General features: G+C 40.9%; 1 protein-coding gene across 1 annotated transcript in view; it reads right to left on the reverse strand.

The window, feature by feature from the left end:
• Positions 1-369: 369 nt before the first annotated feature.
• The window catches only part of LOC116995366 (anoctamin-2-like), a 147,936-nt gene continuing 129,624 nt past the window's right edge, over positions 370-18,681 (reverse strand). The window contains exons 20-25 of the mRNA XM_033058045.1: positions 17,322-17,470; positions 9,711-9,863; positions 9,550-9,602; positions 7,485-7,666; positions 2,158-2,263; positions 370-717 (exon numbers count right to left, since the gene is read on the reverse strand). Coding sequence (XP_032913936.1) covers positions 436-717; positions 2,158-2,263; positions 7,485-7,666; positions 9,550-9,602; positions 9,711-9,863; positions 17,322-17,470 — 925 coding nt within the window. The 3' untranslated portion in view covers positions 370-435. The remainder of the gene's footprint in view (positions 718-2,157; positions 2,264-7,484; positions 7,667-9,549; positions 9,603-9,710; positions 9,864-17,321; positions 17,471-18,681) is intronic.

The following is an 18,681-nucleotide window of genomic DNA, read 5'->3' on the forward strand; positions in this document are numbered from 1 at the left end:
GCAGCTACAGCCAGCGAGACCATGAGGTGTGTGCACATCCTTCCCCAAGGTCAATCCTGCCCCACAGTCAGTCCAACCTGCCCAAGGATACAGGCAAGAGCAGGAGGGTCCCCATGCCCCACTGGGCATCTGCAGGAGGAGAGATGGTAGCCAGGAGAATTCCTGCCAGGAGAATTCCTGCGTGCTTCCCAACTCACATGCATCATCACCACAAGAACCGGCTACAGCCCTTATCTCAGACTGATGAAATCTGGAAATGCTGCAGCCCAGAGGGCATTTAAATTGTAACAGAGACCTTCACATCTGGAGATTCTAAGGAAGCAAAAGAGCCTCCTTTTGCTTCCTGTCCCTTGTCTCTCCCTCCCTTGATCCAGGCTCGGAATCACATCACGCAGTAAGCAGAGGTCAGCACAGGCTGCTCCCTTCCCTCAGGAATCACACCACGGTGTGCTGAGAGCTGAAGGAGGTGAAGCTGCCCTTGGGGCTGCGGTGACACTGGGAGAAGCTGGCAGCCCTGGTCCTTTTGCTTTTGGTCCCACTCCTGCGTTTCTGCTTGTCACGTGCCATAAAGCTTTCGATCAGCTTCAGCTTTTCGTGCTCTTCCTTCAGGAAGAAGTCAACAAGCATGGTCTTCTCCTTTTTAATCTGTTCACTGATGTCTTTGGGGATGTCAGGGATCATCCAGTCAACCAGAACGCTGAGGAACATCACCAGGTTCTGCAAGCATAGCAAGAGACGTGAAGCAAGCATGAAAAATCCAAAATATACTGGAGCAAAACCAAACCTTTGTTTTATAGCTAGGAGCCAGATGTCAAACACATTTTGCTGGTGGTGTGTAAGCAGTTGATTAATTTCAAGAAACAGCTCAGGTTTGTGCACAACTACCCCTCAGTGTAGAGGCTGAATTAAACCTGTGCTTCAGTTAGGTTTGAAATAGGAAAGGACATGGAATCATCAAGTAATCCTTGGCCTTAGTAGCTAAACCAGCATTATTCTTTACAGGCATCCAAAGGTGCCCAGTTCTCCAATTCCTTGATACTGAGTTCAGAATCCATCAATATAAGGACATCCTCCAATACGATCAAAAATCCTACAACACAAGGCAAAGATACCCGTGTGTTTCCAGTGTAGCCTGAGTACACAGCAGACAACTTTTATGGCCATTCTGTCCTCAAATCCTTCTGGCTGCTGACAAGCAGGATTGTTTTTATAGTACCACAGTGTGCAAGCCAAAAGCCCAAACCTCAAGAGTCAAGGTGATTACAGGTGGTGCTCATAACATCAAGCAGGAAGCAGACTGGGCAAAAAGTTTTGCTTGCTTGTGGAATCTATAGATAAGCAATGTTTTGGGGGATTGTATTGTCATGATAACGCTTTGAGAAGTGCTGTGTTGTGTAATGCTTGGAAACGTGTGAGAACAGTTTGCTGACAGGGCTGCTAGCATGAACTCTCTGTCCCCATCCAAGACAATGGAGCTAATTAACCAGGGAACGTTCTCTGGCAGAGCAGGCAGAGGGTTTGAAGCCCAGCAGAACCAGTTGCTTTCAACTGCTTTGCAGCCCGTGGTGGAAAATTACTGACAACACCGCAGAGAAGCAAAGAGGGCAATGCAAACCAGACAAGATTCACAGAAACACTTGGGAACACTTGGCAGGTGAGGACAAAAGAAAGGCAGGTTTGAAAAAGAAGGATGGGCCCAAGCTAGGTGTGGAAGGATCCCAGATCATGGAGGAGAGCAGAAGAAAGCCATTCGAAAGGCAAGCCATGATAGCAAATCCCTTGCTAATGAAATCCTCACACTGGGGAAAATTTACTGTGCTCAATTCAATAATGTAGCAAAAAACCTTGGAGGATTTATTACTTCTGTTTATTTCTTGCTTTGGGTAAAGAACAGCAGTTAACAAGCCTACAGAGCATTTACAAGTGGTGCCTCTAAGAGGATAAAAATTGACAGGGTCCACTTAAACATTTCATAGCCTGGGGTATTTTGGGGATCACTGCTAGAACCAAGAACTAAAGGAAGCTGTGTAATGTATGCATGTAATACATAGACATAACAGCCAAGTCTACTGGACACGGGCTGCTTTGGAACACTCATTTGGATCCATTTGTGACGATATTTCTGTGACTGAAAGTGAAACAACTCAGCAGACTTACCTGAAATAGAATCACGAAAGCCAAGCGCGCAGATAAGACTGCCCAGTACTGCTTAGAAAACTCGTACTGGTGTGGGGACCAAGGTGGTTCTCTGTAGTCTTTGAACCTGGGGGTGGAGACAGCTCAGTTATCACAGTTCCAGCAATTTCCTCCAGCACCAATTGCTGTGATTAACATGATTTTCCAATCACAAAACCTAAAGAATCAAATCCTCCAGATGTTCTTACTTCAACCCTTATTATGAAATACAACTTCAGAATTAGAGCTGGACTACCTCCACTCAATTTAACACACTTAGTCTGGTTTTCACAGTTGTAACCAAAATCAGAACATTGTTTTAACATTGTTTTTAATAATGTCCAGATTTTTAGAGGATTGACAAAAGTCCCCTTTATTTTCTTAATGTAAATTGACGTCAATGTACAGGGAATAAAATGCTGAAATGAAAGCAGAGAGATAGTCCAAGGCATTTTCAGACTGAAGGAGATAAACCTACACTCATCTCACCTAAAACTTGATTAATTTAGGGAATAATTCATCCCACATAAAATGTGGCTCATGCTTTGGTGATTCCTGTCTTTGCATTAACGAAAGGGGGAGCCATGGGAAAGGCACTTCCTAAATTAACTGTCTAGTCTTGGACAGGATAAAACAGAGCCTTAGTGGTTTGGTGTAAAGACTCTTGCTTTTAGTATTATCATCAATCATTCGGAAGTAAACAACAGGCTAATAAAAATCACAGATGCTCCTAAATTGGAAAGTTTTGCAAATAGCAGGAAACACAGAAAGCAATAAGAAATGGAGACAGGAAACGCAATGAGAATAATATGGGGAAATGGAAAATAATTAAAAATAAAACACTTGAAGGATCTTTGAAGGGATAATGTTTGAAAGTGGAAATAGCCTGGAGCTTGCAGTGGCCAGCAAGTTAGCACAAGTTTGAAATATGGCAGCAGGACAGTGTATGACTTGTGGGTGTTTCAACAAAAGTCACAATGGTGCTGGGGGGGAATTAGCCAGGTAAATCCACACCTGGAACGCTGCATTCAGCCATTCAGCTGTGCAGATTCCAGAGCACGGGGGTGAAAGAAAAAAGAAAGAAAAAAAAAAAAAGGAAACCAAAGAAAAAGATAGCAACAAATTGAAGGCAGTTCAGGAGAACAGTACAAGGGCTGAGGAGGCTGACTCATCGGGAAGATCAAAGAGCAGCACATGTATTGCTCCACTTTGGTAAGTAACAGCCACAGTTGGACATGATAACCATGCGCAAATTGTGCCCTTAGGACTGAAAGGGATAATTTAGTGCTGTTCTCAGTGTTTGACTAGGAGTAATGGGATGAAATTAAGAAAGGGAAAATCTGTTTTGAATACCACAAAACCCGTCCTGACAGTAAGATTCATTAGACTGTGCAAAAGCCTCCGTTGGGGGATAATGGAGAAGGCTCATATATAAAATCTGTCAGCTTCAGTTTGCAGGTGCGCTTGCCAAAATTACCTTCAGGTTCTACCAACATGGTTTTGCATGTTAAATTACACATTTGCAATCCACACATCCCCTACATCCTGCCGATCCCCACCCCCAAGAACTGAGTCTGGAATGCTGGATGTGATTCTGTGCTGCAGCTTCTGGAGGCAAAGGACTCGAGGTACAGCCCACAGGGAGGAGACAACCACTTTAAACTGGGGGCTGTGTTAATTTAGGGAAGAAGTCCCTGGGCTGTCTTAGCCCCTGGATGGTTTTGTTCAGCAGTGCATGCACAGGTCCTGTCTTAGGATTCCTGTGCTGTTCCTGCACTGCCAAATCCCCGCTCTGGTATTTTTCTGGACATTGTGGACTCCCACATGTTGCTCAAATCTGTACAAGTGCAGCATCAAGGGCCAAATTCAGTTCCCTTGAACTTAATCTGCTTGAACATCAAAGCCAAGGAAAACCACTGAGCTTCTTGTGGACTTTCCTGACCACTATAAATCAATCCCAGTCTTGAAATGAAGCCCAGGTTCACCTGGAAGGGTCACCAACTGTGGTGGGTTTTCCATTTAATGCATTCTGAGCTTCACAAACTATGCAAGCATTGTAGGACATCACACCCCTTGGAAATTTCACCTGGCTCAGCTGGGAATCACACTCCTTGTGATGCCTGAACCTACACTCAATAGAATATGAGTAAATGATTTATGGTGAAGGAAAATATTGCCAGAGCTATAGATGAGGTAGCTGGGCCTCCTTCCCACCTACTTTTTTTATTATTCTCTGGCACATGGGACTCCAAAGGACCTTTTCCAACTCCTAGATTCTACAGGTAGTTTCTTTTTTACAAACACCATCTTTTCAGCTCAATAAGCATTTGGAAAATATCCTCAGGTGTGATTTTTGGGCTCTTCTGTGCAGGGTCAGGATTTGATAATCCTCGTGGATCCCTTTCTCAGGATATTCTGACTCTCTGATTCCCTCACCTCTTCAATGCTTCACTCATAAAATATTTGATTCAGCAGGTATGGTAGGAACAACAACCAACCAGTGCTGCAAAGACTATTGTGTTTCCAAAATAGCAAGAAACTGTAATTACACTGAAAAAGGACAAGAATATGAAGCGGTCAATGTGGTTGAAGAATAGAGCACAGAAATGTTATGAGCAAGAAAAATGTGCACTGAAAGTAGAGAATTGTAGGGGAAGGGAAGCTGGATGGAGAGAACCATACAACCCTTGAACAAATGTAAACTGAAGCCAGAGCTAAGACAAAAATGTCAGTGTATTTCAGAAGGTTATTTTGTGGGGGGAAAAAAAGACTGATAAAAAAATCCAACTATATATATAGGTGGAACTTCAAATCATTCCAAATAAGCTAATCTGTTTAATTTCCTTCTTCAGCTGGTCTATGAGAGGAACTTGGAGAAAACATCCAGAATCACAGAATCAGCAGTGCAGGAGTATATAAAAATTAGTCAGGGAAAAATGTTAGCATCCCCCACTGATCACTAGGAATAGATGAGATGAATCCCATGACATTAAGAAAATAAATTCAAAGAAATTTTATAAAGTTGCTGACTGTTGGAGCAGACCCATGTTAAAGGAGGAGTCCCTTGAATGAGTCTGTATCTCTGCTTCCTTTTTTCAGTGTGACCAGCAGGTTTTTATGTACTCCATTATCATACAAGGCTACAAGGACTAAAAGGGAAAAACAATTAAAATATTCCATATCTTAGCAAGATTTGCTTCTAATTTGCCTTCAGCTATACAAATGCCATTTTTTCCTGAAAAAAAAGTAAAATTACAACTAATACTGTGCATCAGAACAGCTTTACAGCAACCTTTGTTTGGAAGCAGTGCCAAAGAGTTCAGAGCAGTGCAGAAAATGCTGCTGTAAATATTCGAAGAATGTATTCTGTATGTTCAGTGGCAGAGTTGTTTCTGGCTCGTTACAGTTATTTTTAAGATACCTTAATCTCTGGCAATGCCCGTAAGGAGGAAAATGCAGCCTCATTGCAACCACATTTATCTCCAGAGGTCACAGAAATCTAAGAATAAGAGAGGTCAGCTTGTTCCCAATGCATTTGCCAGAAACAGAAATACAGATTTTATTTCCAGCTTGAGGGGCAATGTTTGGTTGCCTGTCTCTTGGGACACAAGTTAGAGACCCCATACTTTATCAAAGTGATAGTTCTGTCCAAAGCTGAGATTTTGATAAGATTCAAATGAGGCAGATGGTAATGAGAAACAGTGTTTGTGGATGCTGACATCTTTTCCCAATTGTTTCCTGATAAGAGAAGAGAAATGCTCCCATAGTTCTGTCTCACTCAGACTAATACATGGTCAATAAATTTTTTCTTCTTCTCATCAGGCAGGGACCACTTTTGTACCCAGTGTAGATGATTCCCTCCTCCCTGTATTTGGGCTCTTTTAGGTATTTGGCTGTGTATGACCATATTAATGTGAGGAGTGCCTTTCACCCCTGTTGTTAATGCACATATTTCCAAACACACCAGCACTTAAACAGCTACAAACAGAGGCCAGATGCTGACACAGAGTTAAAAGCAGCATAGTGAAAGTAGCAAAATCACAGTGAAGTGGATCAATGTGCATGTTGAAGGAAAACACAGGTGAATTTAGGGATAGAAAATAAAAAAAGTAATAGGAACCAAGGGTGGAAAAGCACTTCACAGACTTACAAATCTGAAAGTCCAGAGATGCTGCGTACTCTAACAGGGAATATTTGCCTAGCAAACAACTTCCAGCAACAGAAATGGCGAATAGCAGAGCTCACATGCTTATTAGTTGCTTAAAAGTTAGGAGTGCACTCATCTATCTTGTGCAGTAGTCAAGGTGAGAAGGTAGGTACCCCCCAAAGGCAGCCCCAACACTGCCAGAGCGAGAAGGACAGATTTCTTTCCCTGCTTACCCTGCTTCCAATGAAGAAACTGGGATGTGTCATTTTTGTGGGTTATAGCTGGGTAAGATATGTATCCCATTTAAACTCAGTGTGAAATATATTGCACATCAAAGTAAGGGAGGGAAAACCATTCTAGATTAAGGCTTTCCTTAAATAAATGGAACAGGAACTTCTATACTTATTTTGTGTCATTGCAGAGACCAAGCACAGGGTGATTTCAAGGGAGTCAAAAAGGGAGGTGAGACTATTCAATAGTCTATTCAATATAACACTGACCCAAAGAAGCTCAGTTTTGAGCACATGGGGGTTGTAATGCCTTAAACCAGCTCTTTCAATTTCTGCACATTATTATAAAAATACAGTTACTTTGAAAGCTGGAGCCACATTAATGATTTCTCATGCACTGAAATTATTCCATAAGTATATGATATTTTGGAAATATTTTGAAGGAAGTTGAGCCTTGTTTCCCCAGTCTGAAAAGATGAATCTGAAATAGAAGACACGTAGATGGCGACTGGAGCAGGTTGTAAAGATGGGCATAATATATTGAAAACTCATATCTCAGTAAGTTAGGACTGAATTTAATACAGACAGAGAAAGCCTGGTTATAATTACTGGGTATCCATTTAAAAAAATCATTATTTTAAATAGAGCTTTATCTTTCAGCAAAGAAAGTGTTAGATTGCTTTTTTCTTTGGATCAAATCTGATTAAATTGTTTATTTTGCTTTTTAATGCCCTGAAAAAAACCCTTTAAAGACTTTGTAACAGTGAGAATACTCTAAAAGCTGCACTTCCAAAACCACATTTTCAAAGGCACATGAATATTGCTGAGTATGTGGCCATAGAAGTGAATTTTATCAATTCCAACTTTGAAAAATGACATCAGAGCCAAGGAAATTCCCTTGACTGTGTCAGCTGCTCTTACAAGTACTTTACCTGCAGAATGAAACCTCCTGTGCAAACAGGGAGTTTTCTGGCTGTGTCCCAGCCTTGAGCTGGCTGACATTGAAGTATGAGAGGGTGTGATTGATGAAGCCATGCATGGTTCCATTCTGGCTGAATGCATATTGATACATAAGGCGTGGGATGAAATCAGAGGTGACAGCGATAACAAAAGCCTGAGAGGTGGAAAAACAAAAACAAACAAACAAACAGCAGCATCATGAATCTGTGTCTCCAGACTAATTAATTCAGGGGAAATTTTTCATGTTCAGATAAATTAAGAGTGGTGGTGAAGGGAGAGTTATATGGCCAGAATTGGTACAGAATATTTCTATATAAATGCACAGTAACCTGCTCTGTCTCTCCAAGGGAAGGCTGAGCTAGGGAAGTAGCAAAAGGAATTAATGGACTGTCCATTGCTCCAATTCTTTTCATCTCTAGAACCATTAGGAAGTTTATCACTAGTCTTAAAAAAAACCTACAAGAAGACCTGATAGCCAGTTGGTAAAATTTGGGTTGTATGTTGGTGTAGTTGCTCCAAACCTGTTGAGTGGAAACATCCATTTTCCCCTCAGCATCAGGATTCACACATCTCACACAGAAGGGTCTCATGCTGGTATTAAACCTCGTGAGACTGGTATCTCATAAAACTGTAATTGTGGATGCAATCAGTCACAGAAGTCTCTATATCACAGCAGTAAGAATTCCTTTGATTTCTGCTCTGGACTCACTCCTCTTGGAGCAGGTCCAGAGGAGGCCATGAAGATGGTCAGAGGGCTGGAGCCCCTGTGCTGTGGAGATAAGCTGAGAGAATTGGGATTGTTCAGCCCGGAGAAGAGAAGGATTTGGGAGGAGACTTTAGAGTCCCTTCCAGTGCCTGAAGAGACTCCAAGAGACCTGGAGAGGGACTTTTGACGGGGACCTGGAGTGATAGGACAAAGGACAATAGCTTCAGTCTAACACAGAGTGGGCTTATGTTGAATATTAGGAAAAAAAATTGTTGCCTCTGAGCGTGCTGAGGCCCTAGCACAGATTTCCAATAGAAGCTGTGGCTGCCCCATCTCTGGAAGTGTCCAAGGCCAGACTGGACAGGGCTCTGAGCAAGTTGGGATAGTGGAAGGTGTCCCTACCCATGGCAGGGAGCTTGGAATGAGATGATCTTTAATGTCCCATTCAACCCCAACCATTCTGTTTTGCTAAATAATAATTTCCTGTGTCAATATTATCCAGATGGAGAAGCAGAATTGGGCATTCAATATTTTTTTTTAAAACATATTTGCATTTCTTTCAAGTAAAGGTTTCTAACTCATACTTTAATGAGATCCCCATATAAGTAAACATTTAATAAAGGATCATAAATCTGCAAAGTGTATTCAGATTAAAACAAGAGGCTGCAGAGTTTTTCTCCTCCAGCACAGCTCAGTACTGGACAGCTGAAATCTGTGCCTGGCAGTGAGATTATGGGGATGTGCAGGGTTCCACAGATTTCCTACCTTAAATCCTCTAAACTGGAGAGCCATGAGTGAGCAATGCTCCACCCAAGTGAAACAAAACTGCCCCTCTGGAGGCATTAGAGTGCTGTGCTTTGTGCTAGGAGCTATTTTATCAAAGAAATGTCATAACATCTCCCTACAAGTTCTCCCTTCAGTAGTGAAAATCACCTCCCTTTCTAAAGGGCTTTGATATCTTTAATGTCTCTGGTATTATTCCATGACTTTAAAGGTATTTTCCAATATAAATAATTCTATGAGACTATGATCTGTAGTTTAAAAACCCACTAGAAACTATAAGGGTTAAAGTCCTAGGGCATGAGATTTTTTATCTTAATGCATATACAGGAAAATTTTACTTAGGGAGTACATACAACACAATAAACATATCTGTATTCTGTTGTATTTGAGCAATTGAGAAAATTAGATGTCACTTTTCAATTATGCTGAAGGGACAATAAAATATAAATAATTATGAACATTAAATTATAAAGAATTTTAAATTACATTGAAGGAACACTATAAGCTGCAAAGATCATGGTTAGAAGATGGTTTAAGTGAACACTTACATTAATGATCACTGAAAGCTTTCCGATACCACTCAAGATGTTATACCAAATACCTGTAAGCGGAAAAAAAAAACCATATTCATGGGCTTGTTACAAATTTTCTTCCTTCTCTGATTGTAATTTTGGTCTTATCTTTACTGCAATGCTCTTTCATCACTCACCTATATCTTTTTCTCTCACTGTGTCAGGCCTCCTCAGCTCAGTGACAAATTTTTTTGCATCAAGACGAACCTCGATGATGTTGTTCAGAAGAGCAAAGACGGGGGCCAGAGGGAAGGAGGCAACAAAGAGTGTGACAAAGCCAAACTGGATAACTGGGAAAAAAAAAAAAAGAAAAAAAAAAAAAAGGCAACGTTTTTTGATAGCTTCCAAAGGGAGCAGAAAATTGTTGATGAGCTTTGTGCATTACCAACCCCATAAAATTCCACTTCCCAGTTTGGTCCCAGGAATAAATATCCCAGAGCAGGGCTATGAAGAGACAAAAGTTTGTCACTATGCTTTATGAATGTTTCCAATAAAGCTTCAAGTTGCTAGCACAAGCACAAGCCAAAGGAAACAATAAATTTAATAAAGGACTAAGGGTTTTCTGCATTTATACATAATTAACTGATTAGTCCATGCTGTTTCTTTCCTGTCCTTTTCCCTGCAAGGAAAATGATACACAATCAAGCAAAAGGAGAAAATCTGCAAGGTGGCACTATTTCTTCCCAGCTTCCTTTGAAAAACTTGGTGGCAGCCTGTGAAAAGCAAGAAAAGTGTCTCTGTGGATGCAGGAAGCAGTGGTGTTATGCAACACTTTCATCCCTCCTTTTGTCACTGATATGCTCCAAGTTAAGAAATATTCCTCTTTAAATTTGGACAAAGGTGAATTTTATATAAATATAAACAAAAATATATATATTAAACTAATAAATTTGACTGTGATCTACATCTCAGAGTTAAAAAATATCAGCATAGAAAAAATATTAGTGTGTTTAAATGCCATATTTACTATGGCTTCTTTTTTGGCAGATCTCTGTATAAGTTCTCTCTCCATTGAGGGAGGAATTGCAATTTTCTGTGAAAATAGCACAATATTCTGTGTACACAGCACAATATTATACTTTAAAATACTTTCCTTCGACACTTGTCACAACCTACAACTAACTCTTGAAAAAGTTTTCCCCAGGACCTTCTCTCACATGCACTTTTTGTTTTTGTATACAGGTTGCAAGTCCTCTGATATTTCTCCTTTCTTATCTCAGGAACAATATATTTGCACATGAAAGTGAAACATTTGTATATCAGTTATATGGCCTTTAGAGTTTCATTATTGTTGTTTTGTTCTGAGATAAAGTGTCTGCACTAAGATGGAGCTTTTTCAAAGTATACAAACATCCTGCCCTTGAAATCATACTTTCCTGACTATTTTATGTTCAGAGTCAGGAAAAGGAATTAACAAGGAAATAAAACCAGATGTTAAAGTTATGTCCCCCAAAAACTGTGAAATACTTAGAAAAACACATAGCCCCAAAATACGCCTTATTTGTTTCTAAGTGAATTTAGCAGGAATACAGCTGGGAGGATTCTGTATAAAAATAAAATAAAATAAGGAAAAAAAAGAAGTATTTGCAATGCTTTAAGAATAAACCACACACACTTTTGCTTTGATGTTGTTTGTAGTCCCTTCATTCATTGCCTGGAAAAATGCAGTTTAATTTTTTTTCAAGTTCATGAAAAAATGTTCAAGGTATGCAAAGAACTTCTGGATAATTGTGTAAATATGTCTTCATAGAAAACTCTGTGCCAGAAGTGTTTGTGTGGCCATCTTGAAATCTCTTCAACCTTCTCAACTTCTTCTGAAAGTGTAAATGATGCAAAAAGCAGGCAAAAAAAGCAAACCCAAAGCCAAACCCTGAATTTAGACAGCCTTGTGTAACTAACAAACAATCATTAGATGGAAGAGCCTTTGAACAGCCTCAACAATTCACAGGTACTTAAGTGTGATCAGTGTTTCTAGAAACAAACCTGAATAGATTACAAAGAAAACCTCTGTCCAGATCCCAGAAGGAATCTCATCTCAGCATCCTGGAGTTCTGTGGATGCCTGTCTGGTCACACTGGAAATATTTACAATACTTTTAGGACACTCATGCTCTTTAAATACCCTTTTAATGTTCACATTTATGCCACAAGGTCTCCATACAGAGATCTTTACGTGTCCATATACACGGAAAAGGCTAAAGAGACCTGTGCCAGGAGCTGGATTTCTGGCCATCCATCCTGTTTCACAGTTTTCCTACTCCCCTGGTAGCCCAGCCTGGAGAAGAGAGATGAACATTCCCCAGGCTCATGGCACAAGCTGGGAAATAAAACAGTTGAAGGCTCAGTATAGTGGAAAGTTCAAGGGCACAGGAAACATCTTCTCCTGGGGCATCCAGGCAGGATGTTGGATCTGCTGTCACTGACATAGCCTACCTCTGATGAGGGAAAAAGCCCAAACCACACACTGGTGGTGCCTTCACTGTCTGAGTTGAGCAGAAAAGAGGACAAGAGCTGAGCCAGCCTCTGAGTTTCATAACACCTGGTGCCACATCTGCAACACCTCATCCAGCCTCGCGCCCAAGACAAAAACTCTGAAGGACAAAGAGCACCCAAAGTGTGTCAGGTCACAGCCCTTCTCAGAACTCCACTCCCCATGGAACCTGTGCAGGGCCTGAGCAGAACCTGAGCCCAACAACAACACACCCTGTCCCCATAAGTCTGGTCTCCAAGTTATGAAAAGCAGCACAAACCAAAGCTTTCAAATGATGTGTCTGGAGGGTGGTGGTTGCTGTTCTTGTGTAAGAGACACAGAATCAGTCCCCAGCACAAAATCATTGTGGTGTGGAACACTCAGGTTTTAAAAGATTTACGCTCAATAATGTGAGTAACCCAAGGATCTTTTACATCAAAGCCTCATCTAAGACAAGGTATTTATTTATGATTCTGTTGCTTTTTTTTTTTTTCTTTCTTCTTTATCAGTAATATCTGTCCTAGGATCATGTGTTACTGGAAGTAAACAGTAGAAAAATCACTCCTGTTCTAAGCAACTTTCCAAATCCTAGAAAGAAACTTTTTGATATACAGCCAGGCTTGGCTGAAAAACTGGAAAAGGTGCAATTTTTTATAACTCTTCTGTAATAAATGTATGCAACAAGCCTACACACAACCACCAATGGTATTTTCAAAACCATCCTCATTACAGAGATTATAGAAAAATGCAGGTTTCTTTCAGTGATTTTTTTCTTCTTTTTCTGCCTCACACATTGCCTTTTTGATGGCTTTTCCTGCTTTAGGGGAAATTCTTCCAAACCTCTCAGATTAATCCTTATAGTAGTCAGTAGCTACAGACATTGAATCTGATCATTTTCTTCTTGTGCCATTGTTTTTAAACAGAAGTTGGATGATGAAACCTTTTATTATTACTTCTCCTTGAGGAAAAATGTTTTTAATTAATTGCCACATGAATCTTGGACTCCTAGAGGGATTAGGCTAGAGAAGGGAAGACCTAATGAAATAGGCATCTGAAAATCATTGCTAATTTCAGTTTCTTCTCAAGGAAGCATGAGTGGTATAAATTTTAGACATTCATATGCACATAATTTTGCTCTTGGAGCCAATTTAATAAAGTTTCTTTCATTAGCAATATTTCTTGCTACTCTAAACATCGATTTCTTGCCAACTCCTATCACTGCAGGCCAGTAACACACGTTGCAAAGTTGTTGCCATGTGGAAGAGGAAATTGCTATGCATGCTACCTACTTTGGGAATGCACATGGTATGGTTTATTGGCCTGGGTCAAAAGTCTTTGCACAGTTTTGCAAGTAGGAAGTGCTAAGGACAAATTTGACACAAGTTGACTGTGACAATTTCTGTTTCAGGATTACTTGAGAAAAATTTTCTGATCCCTCCAGTGTTTTAAGAGTGTCTGCTAAGAAAGGCAGGAATACATCAGTTAATAATATCAAAGCAAACAGTCATCAGAAATGTCACTGGTGCAAATCAAATCTTTGTGCAGATGTGCTATTGACAGCCAAAGCCTGCACAACAAAAAAGCTCAGCAGTCTGCTGGTGAAATCAGATTCAAAGACTTATACCCTTACAAATTAATTTTATTATCCATGGAATTGTTTGGATAGAAAGGGACATTTAAATGTCACCTAGTTCAAACCCATGCAAAGAGCAGGGATTTTCAACAAGATCCTGTTGATCAGAGCTTCATCCAACCTGACCTGGAATGTTTCCAAGGATGGGGCATCCACCACCTCTCTGGGTAACCTATGCCAGTGTTTCCCCATCCTCATTGTAAAAAAAATTCCAGTGAACAGAGACACCTTTCCCAGATGAGAAAATAGTGGAGGTTAAAAAATAACCAGAAAAATCTTGCTATTTCTATGAACCTACCATGATTTAAATGAGGGCAGGGGTAGGAGAGTGAGAAGGTGGAAGTCTCTCTAAGGCTTCAGGATTGTTAGAATAAGAAATAAGAACAAAAAAGTAAGCAGCTTGGAAATGGGCATCCCAAAATTTAAGTGGAGTACTTATCCTCAAAAACTCCTTTACCTGTAGCGCATCATGCTGCAAAACACATCCTGAGACTGCTCCAAGTACTGTCCCTCAGAGAAGTGCTGCCTTAACAGGATTAATTCACTTCATAACAAAGTGCAAAGAGAATGTGTGATTGGCCATGGGGAGTGGGCCAGACTCCAAGTTTTGACAGAAATGAGTAAAAGAGAGTAGATACATGGATAAAAAAAGCAAGGACTGCCTGTGATTAGGGTACAGCCCAGTGAATTGCAGACTTGGAGTCAAGACTCTTAGCTAAGGATGTCATCCATCCTCAAAAGTAGGAGCAGCCTGGCAGGACAAAGCTGAATATAGTGACTGCTCACACTTGGGTACATAATCTGCCTGCTTCTGGATGAAACCCCATCACCATTTGCATGGGGAAACCCAAAGGCTGCAGCAAGCCCCGTCTGCAGTTCCTCCTTCAGCTGCCTCATTCCAGATTGCCACTGATGCCTGAGGGAGGTTGCCTGAGTAAATCAGTGTGAAAATTAAGAAGTTCTGAAACAGCAGACAGATTTCTCTCTTTTCCTTAATATCATACCTCTTCTTACATTGCAGTAACCCTGCCTTTTTAAGAAATTCAGGAGGAAAAAAAATCTTGCTCTGGTCTTCTGAATTTGCTTCCCTTCTCACTGTCCCCAGCTCAAAATTAGAGAAATAGGTAAATAATCTGCTGAGCTGCCTCTTGCAGTGTGACACCCTTGACAACAATCCCAGCTGACAGGTTCAGTGCTGAGCTGCACCAAGTGCTTCCTGCCAGCGTGGGTGGTCTGAGCAGTGGATCTGACAGCTGAGAGCAGGGAGTGGACCCAGGGCAGCAACCGGGGCTGGGGAGGTGCAGCTTGGCTTTCATCTGCTGCACATTTGTCTGCAAATCCCACAGGCAGGGCACAGCTTGGCACACTGTGAGGCTCTTCCACTTGGGAAGCTCATCCTCCTGTTGTAAACAAATGTTTGGATCAATAATTCATCCATTCATTCTCCCTGAATCATCCCCGAGTGGCTGCAGTCTGAGGCACTCGCCGTGGTTTATGATCCTGGCACAAGGGACTGATCTAAATTACAGGCTTAGTGTCCAGTGATTTATAACATCAGTAGCTTAAACCCTGACACTGCAAGTCAGGACCATGAAATAGAATGATGGATTATCCCAAATTAGCCCTGCACAGGACAGCCCAAGAATGACACTGTGTTCCTTGGAGCATTGTCCAAACTTTGGCAGACTTGGGGCTGGGACCACTTCTCTGGAACAGGAACCCCCAAAGCTTAACAGACTATGGTGGTACCTCTTCATTTCTCTTTTTTTTTTTTTTTTAACACAATAACCTACTCATTTTGGTGGTCATGGTTTGACTCATCTTGGCAATTTCTAGAACTTGCTCCTAAAATTAAAAAAATCCCAAACAGTTCCCTAAGGAACAGCATAACAAATGGCTAACCATGGGAGCTCCAAGAGGTATTCTGAAGTCAAAAGCAGGTAAGGAAAACTCCACTGTAGCTTTTCTTCATTGAGGGACAGACTACTGACCTTCTTCCTTTCTGAACAGGTGGCCTTAAATGAACCCTTAAAACAAATCTGACATTTTGGAAATCATTTTCAAGCTCACAACTTTTTCCACATCAGAATCAAGGCCACTGACAGCTAACCCAAGCAATGCTGACAAACATCACACCAGTATATATTTGTTACTGGTAACTAAAGGTCCTTGTCCTTAGACCTAACCAACCAAGAAATCTGAGCTGTTAAAATACAGATATTTCTGAGGTATTCCTGAACATAAATTTTTTTATGGGAAAAAAATGTCTATTTTTTTCACAATTGTTTAATTTCAAAAATTGCTAAGAGGTTTACTTAAAGTTTTCAGGAAGAAAAATCATCTCAGGCTGAAGTTAATGGGAAAAAATCAGTCCTAAAAGATAATTTTTCAACAATCATCATGTGCAGAAGGGGATAATAGAAGTGGCAACACAGACAAGATCCTAAGGTGAGTTGGAACAATTGAGAGGGAGATAATGGGAGGTGAGGGATTCTTGATGGCACTACAGACATCAGGGTTGGTATCCTAAACATATTAATAAGACATCCCCAAATCTGCTGTCATGCAAAATACCTCGTGTACACTACCAAATTTATAGAATTATATAAATCTACCATTCTATAAATTTTAATGTATTCATTTTAAATTAGATTAAAAATTTTATCTACCAATCAAGATTGTTTCTGTAAGGTATTTAATTTTTTTGCCATAAAATGCCTTCCCCTTTAGATATTTTGAGAATAGTGGCTTGTTAAAACAGGAGTTGCCATATTCAATATTTAACAGATGTCTGGTTTAAGATACCATGCCCATCGTGCCTCTCCCTGAATTCTTGTGTGTCCTAAAACTTGGGTTTGCCTGGATTATTTCTCTCCTTTCTACTTCCCCACCCACAGCATTCCTGCTTTCTCCTTCCCTGCCTCTCCAGGGTCTGCTTATGAGGCAGCTACAGGGCTGTGCTCCCCAGCAGCACAAAAAACCTGCAGTGAATCCACTGGAGAGCCATTAAGATGGTTGAGGGACCAAAGGACCTGAGGAACAAGGAGAAGCTGAGAGCACTGGGATTGCTGTACCACAGGAAAAGAAGGCTCAGGGGATCTTACCCATGTGGCAGGTTGGAGAAGACAGCTAAAACCTTCTCAAGGGCACCCCGTGAAAGGACAAGAGGCACAGGGCACCAACGGAAATGTAGGGAAAGCAACTTAAACATTAAAAAATCCTTGGTGTAAGGGTGATTAAGTACTGGAAAAGTTTTTGAGTCTCCATCCCTGGAAATATTCAAAACCCAACTGGAGCAACATCCTCTAGCTGACCCTGCTTTGAGCAGGAGGTTGGACCGGATGATCTCCAAAGATCCCTTCTAACCATAGTTATTGATTCTGTGGCCAAATGGTTTCTATGCCTTTTTTTTTTTTTTTTTAGCTGGGAACCCTGGAATCTGACAGCATATTAACAGATACTGGGATTCATCATTATTTCTCTGTTGGCACTATGGTAGTCTCATAGCCCTGCTGGCTCATATGGAATATCTGCAAACTACAAGTGCTGGGGTATTTTTCTCCCTTTCTCATGACCACCTCTAACATATAGTCCTATGTAAAGCTATGGTTATTGCAGAAAGGGAAAGGAAATTCCAAACACTTACTCATTTCCATGTATTCTGGAGTCAGCCCAGTGAAAGGTTCCAAGATGTAGTCGAGATCCCATTGCTGAGGGTCCTTTGATTGGTTGGTGTCCATTTCCTTTAGCTCAGTTCTTTCATCCTTCAGCTTCCTGAAGAGCTTCTTGAGCTTCCTGAGGAATAAAGTTCAGATTGAACCAAGTCAGTTTTGGGGTTTTTTCCTCTAAAAGATTAGGCCCAAGTCTTTGCACAGCAACACAAAATCTTGTGTACTTTGATCCATCACAGGGCGAGTTTACACCATCATAGGAAGTTCTGATGGTTTTTATTGACAGGTACAAGCTACTGGAGTTGAATCCAGCACCTTATAATTATTTTTCTCTCTAGATGCATTTTCCAAGGAGATCTTCCAGAAAATCTTTGGACCTAAATAATATTAGTAATTAGTACTCTCAAGAAAAACACACTGAGCACCTCTCCTTTAACAAAATGCAAAATGTAATGGTTTCATTCCATATTTCTACTACAGGCACTCTTTTATCTCACTATAAAAACTGGAAACTTCCATTATAATAGAATTTAAAGGTAAAAAGTCATCAGACATTCATGGGTTGCCCAGAGAAGCTGTGGCTGCCCCATCCCTGGAAGTGTCCAAGTCCAGACTGGATGGGACTCTGAGCAACCTTGGATTGGCAAAAGTGTCCCTGCCCATGGCAGGGGGTTGGAAATGGATGAGCTTCAAGGTCCCTTCCAACCTGGCCATTGTGTGATTATGGGATATTTCCACACAAAGAGGGTGCAAGAATGTACTGACAGTACAAATAGCAGTATCAAACACTGTCCCACTGAGATGGGGATACACATTCAATTACACTGACAAATAAATTAGAGCTTTTACACACTGAGAATTTCCCATGGAAAACCAGAGTAGAATGAGGTATTTCTTCAAAATCAAGGCAGCAAAATACAGTTGAATTAGCATCAAATAGCCAGATTTATACTTATTGCATATCTTTCTTTTGCAGATGATATTTATCTTCCACAGAAAATTACAGCACTATTTTACAGTTCTTCACATATGTGCCATGAGTGGAAATCCAGACGAATTCCAGTGATGTTTTGCCAGTAGTGTAAGCAGGGCTCTCCCACAGACTCTTCCCCCACAGCTTGTGATAAACCCTTTGAACTGTAGGTGTGTGGCCTGGATACAGGAATATTTGGGGGAAGGGGTTTCCTTTGGACCTCCAGGGAAGCAGAACCACTTTCCTGGATCCTGACTTCAGTAGCAGGGCAAGGCTGAGGAACAAAAGCTGGCAAACACAATAAAGGCTTTGCTGTGTGGGTTTATTGCCTCATTCCCAAACTTATACTGAGCCATGGGATC

The sequence above is a fragment of the Catharus ustulatus genome, chromosome 4 (assembly GCF_009819885.2).
Source record: "Catharus ustulatus isolate bCatUst1 chromosome 4, bCatUst1.pri.v2, whole genome shotgun sequence".
Classification (NCBI taxonomy): domain Eukaryota; kingdom Metazoa; phylum Chordata; class Aves; order Passeriformes; family Turdidae; genus Catharus; species Catharus ustulatus.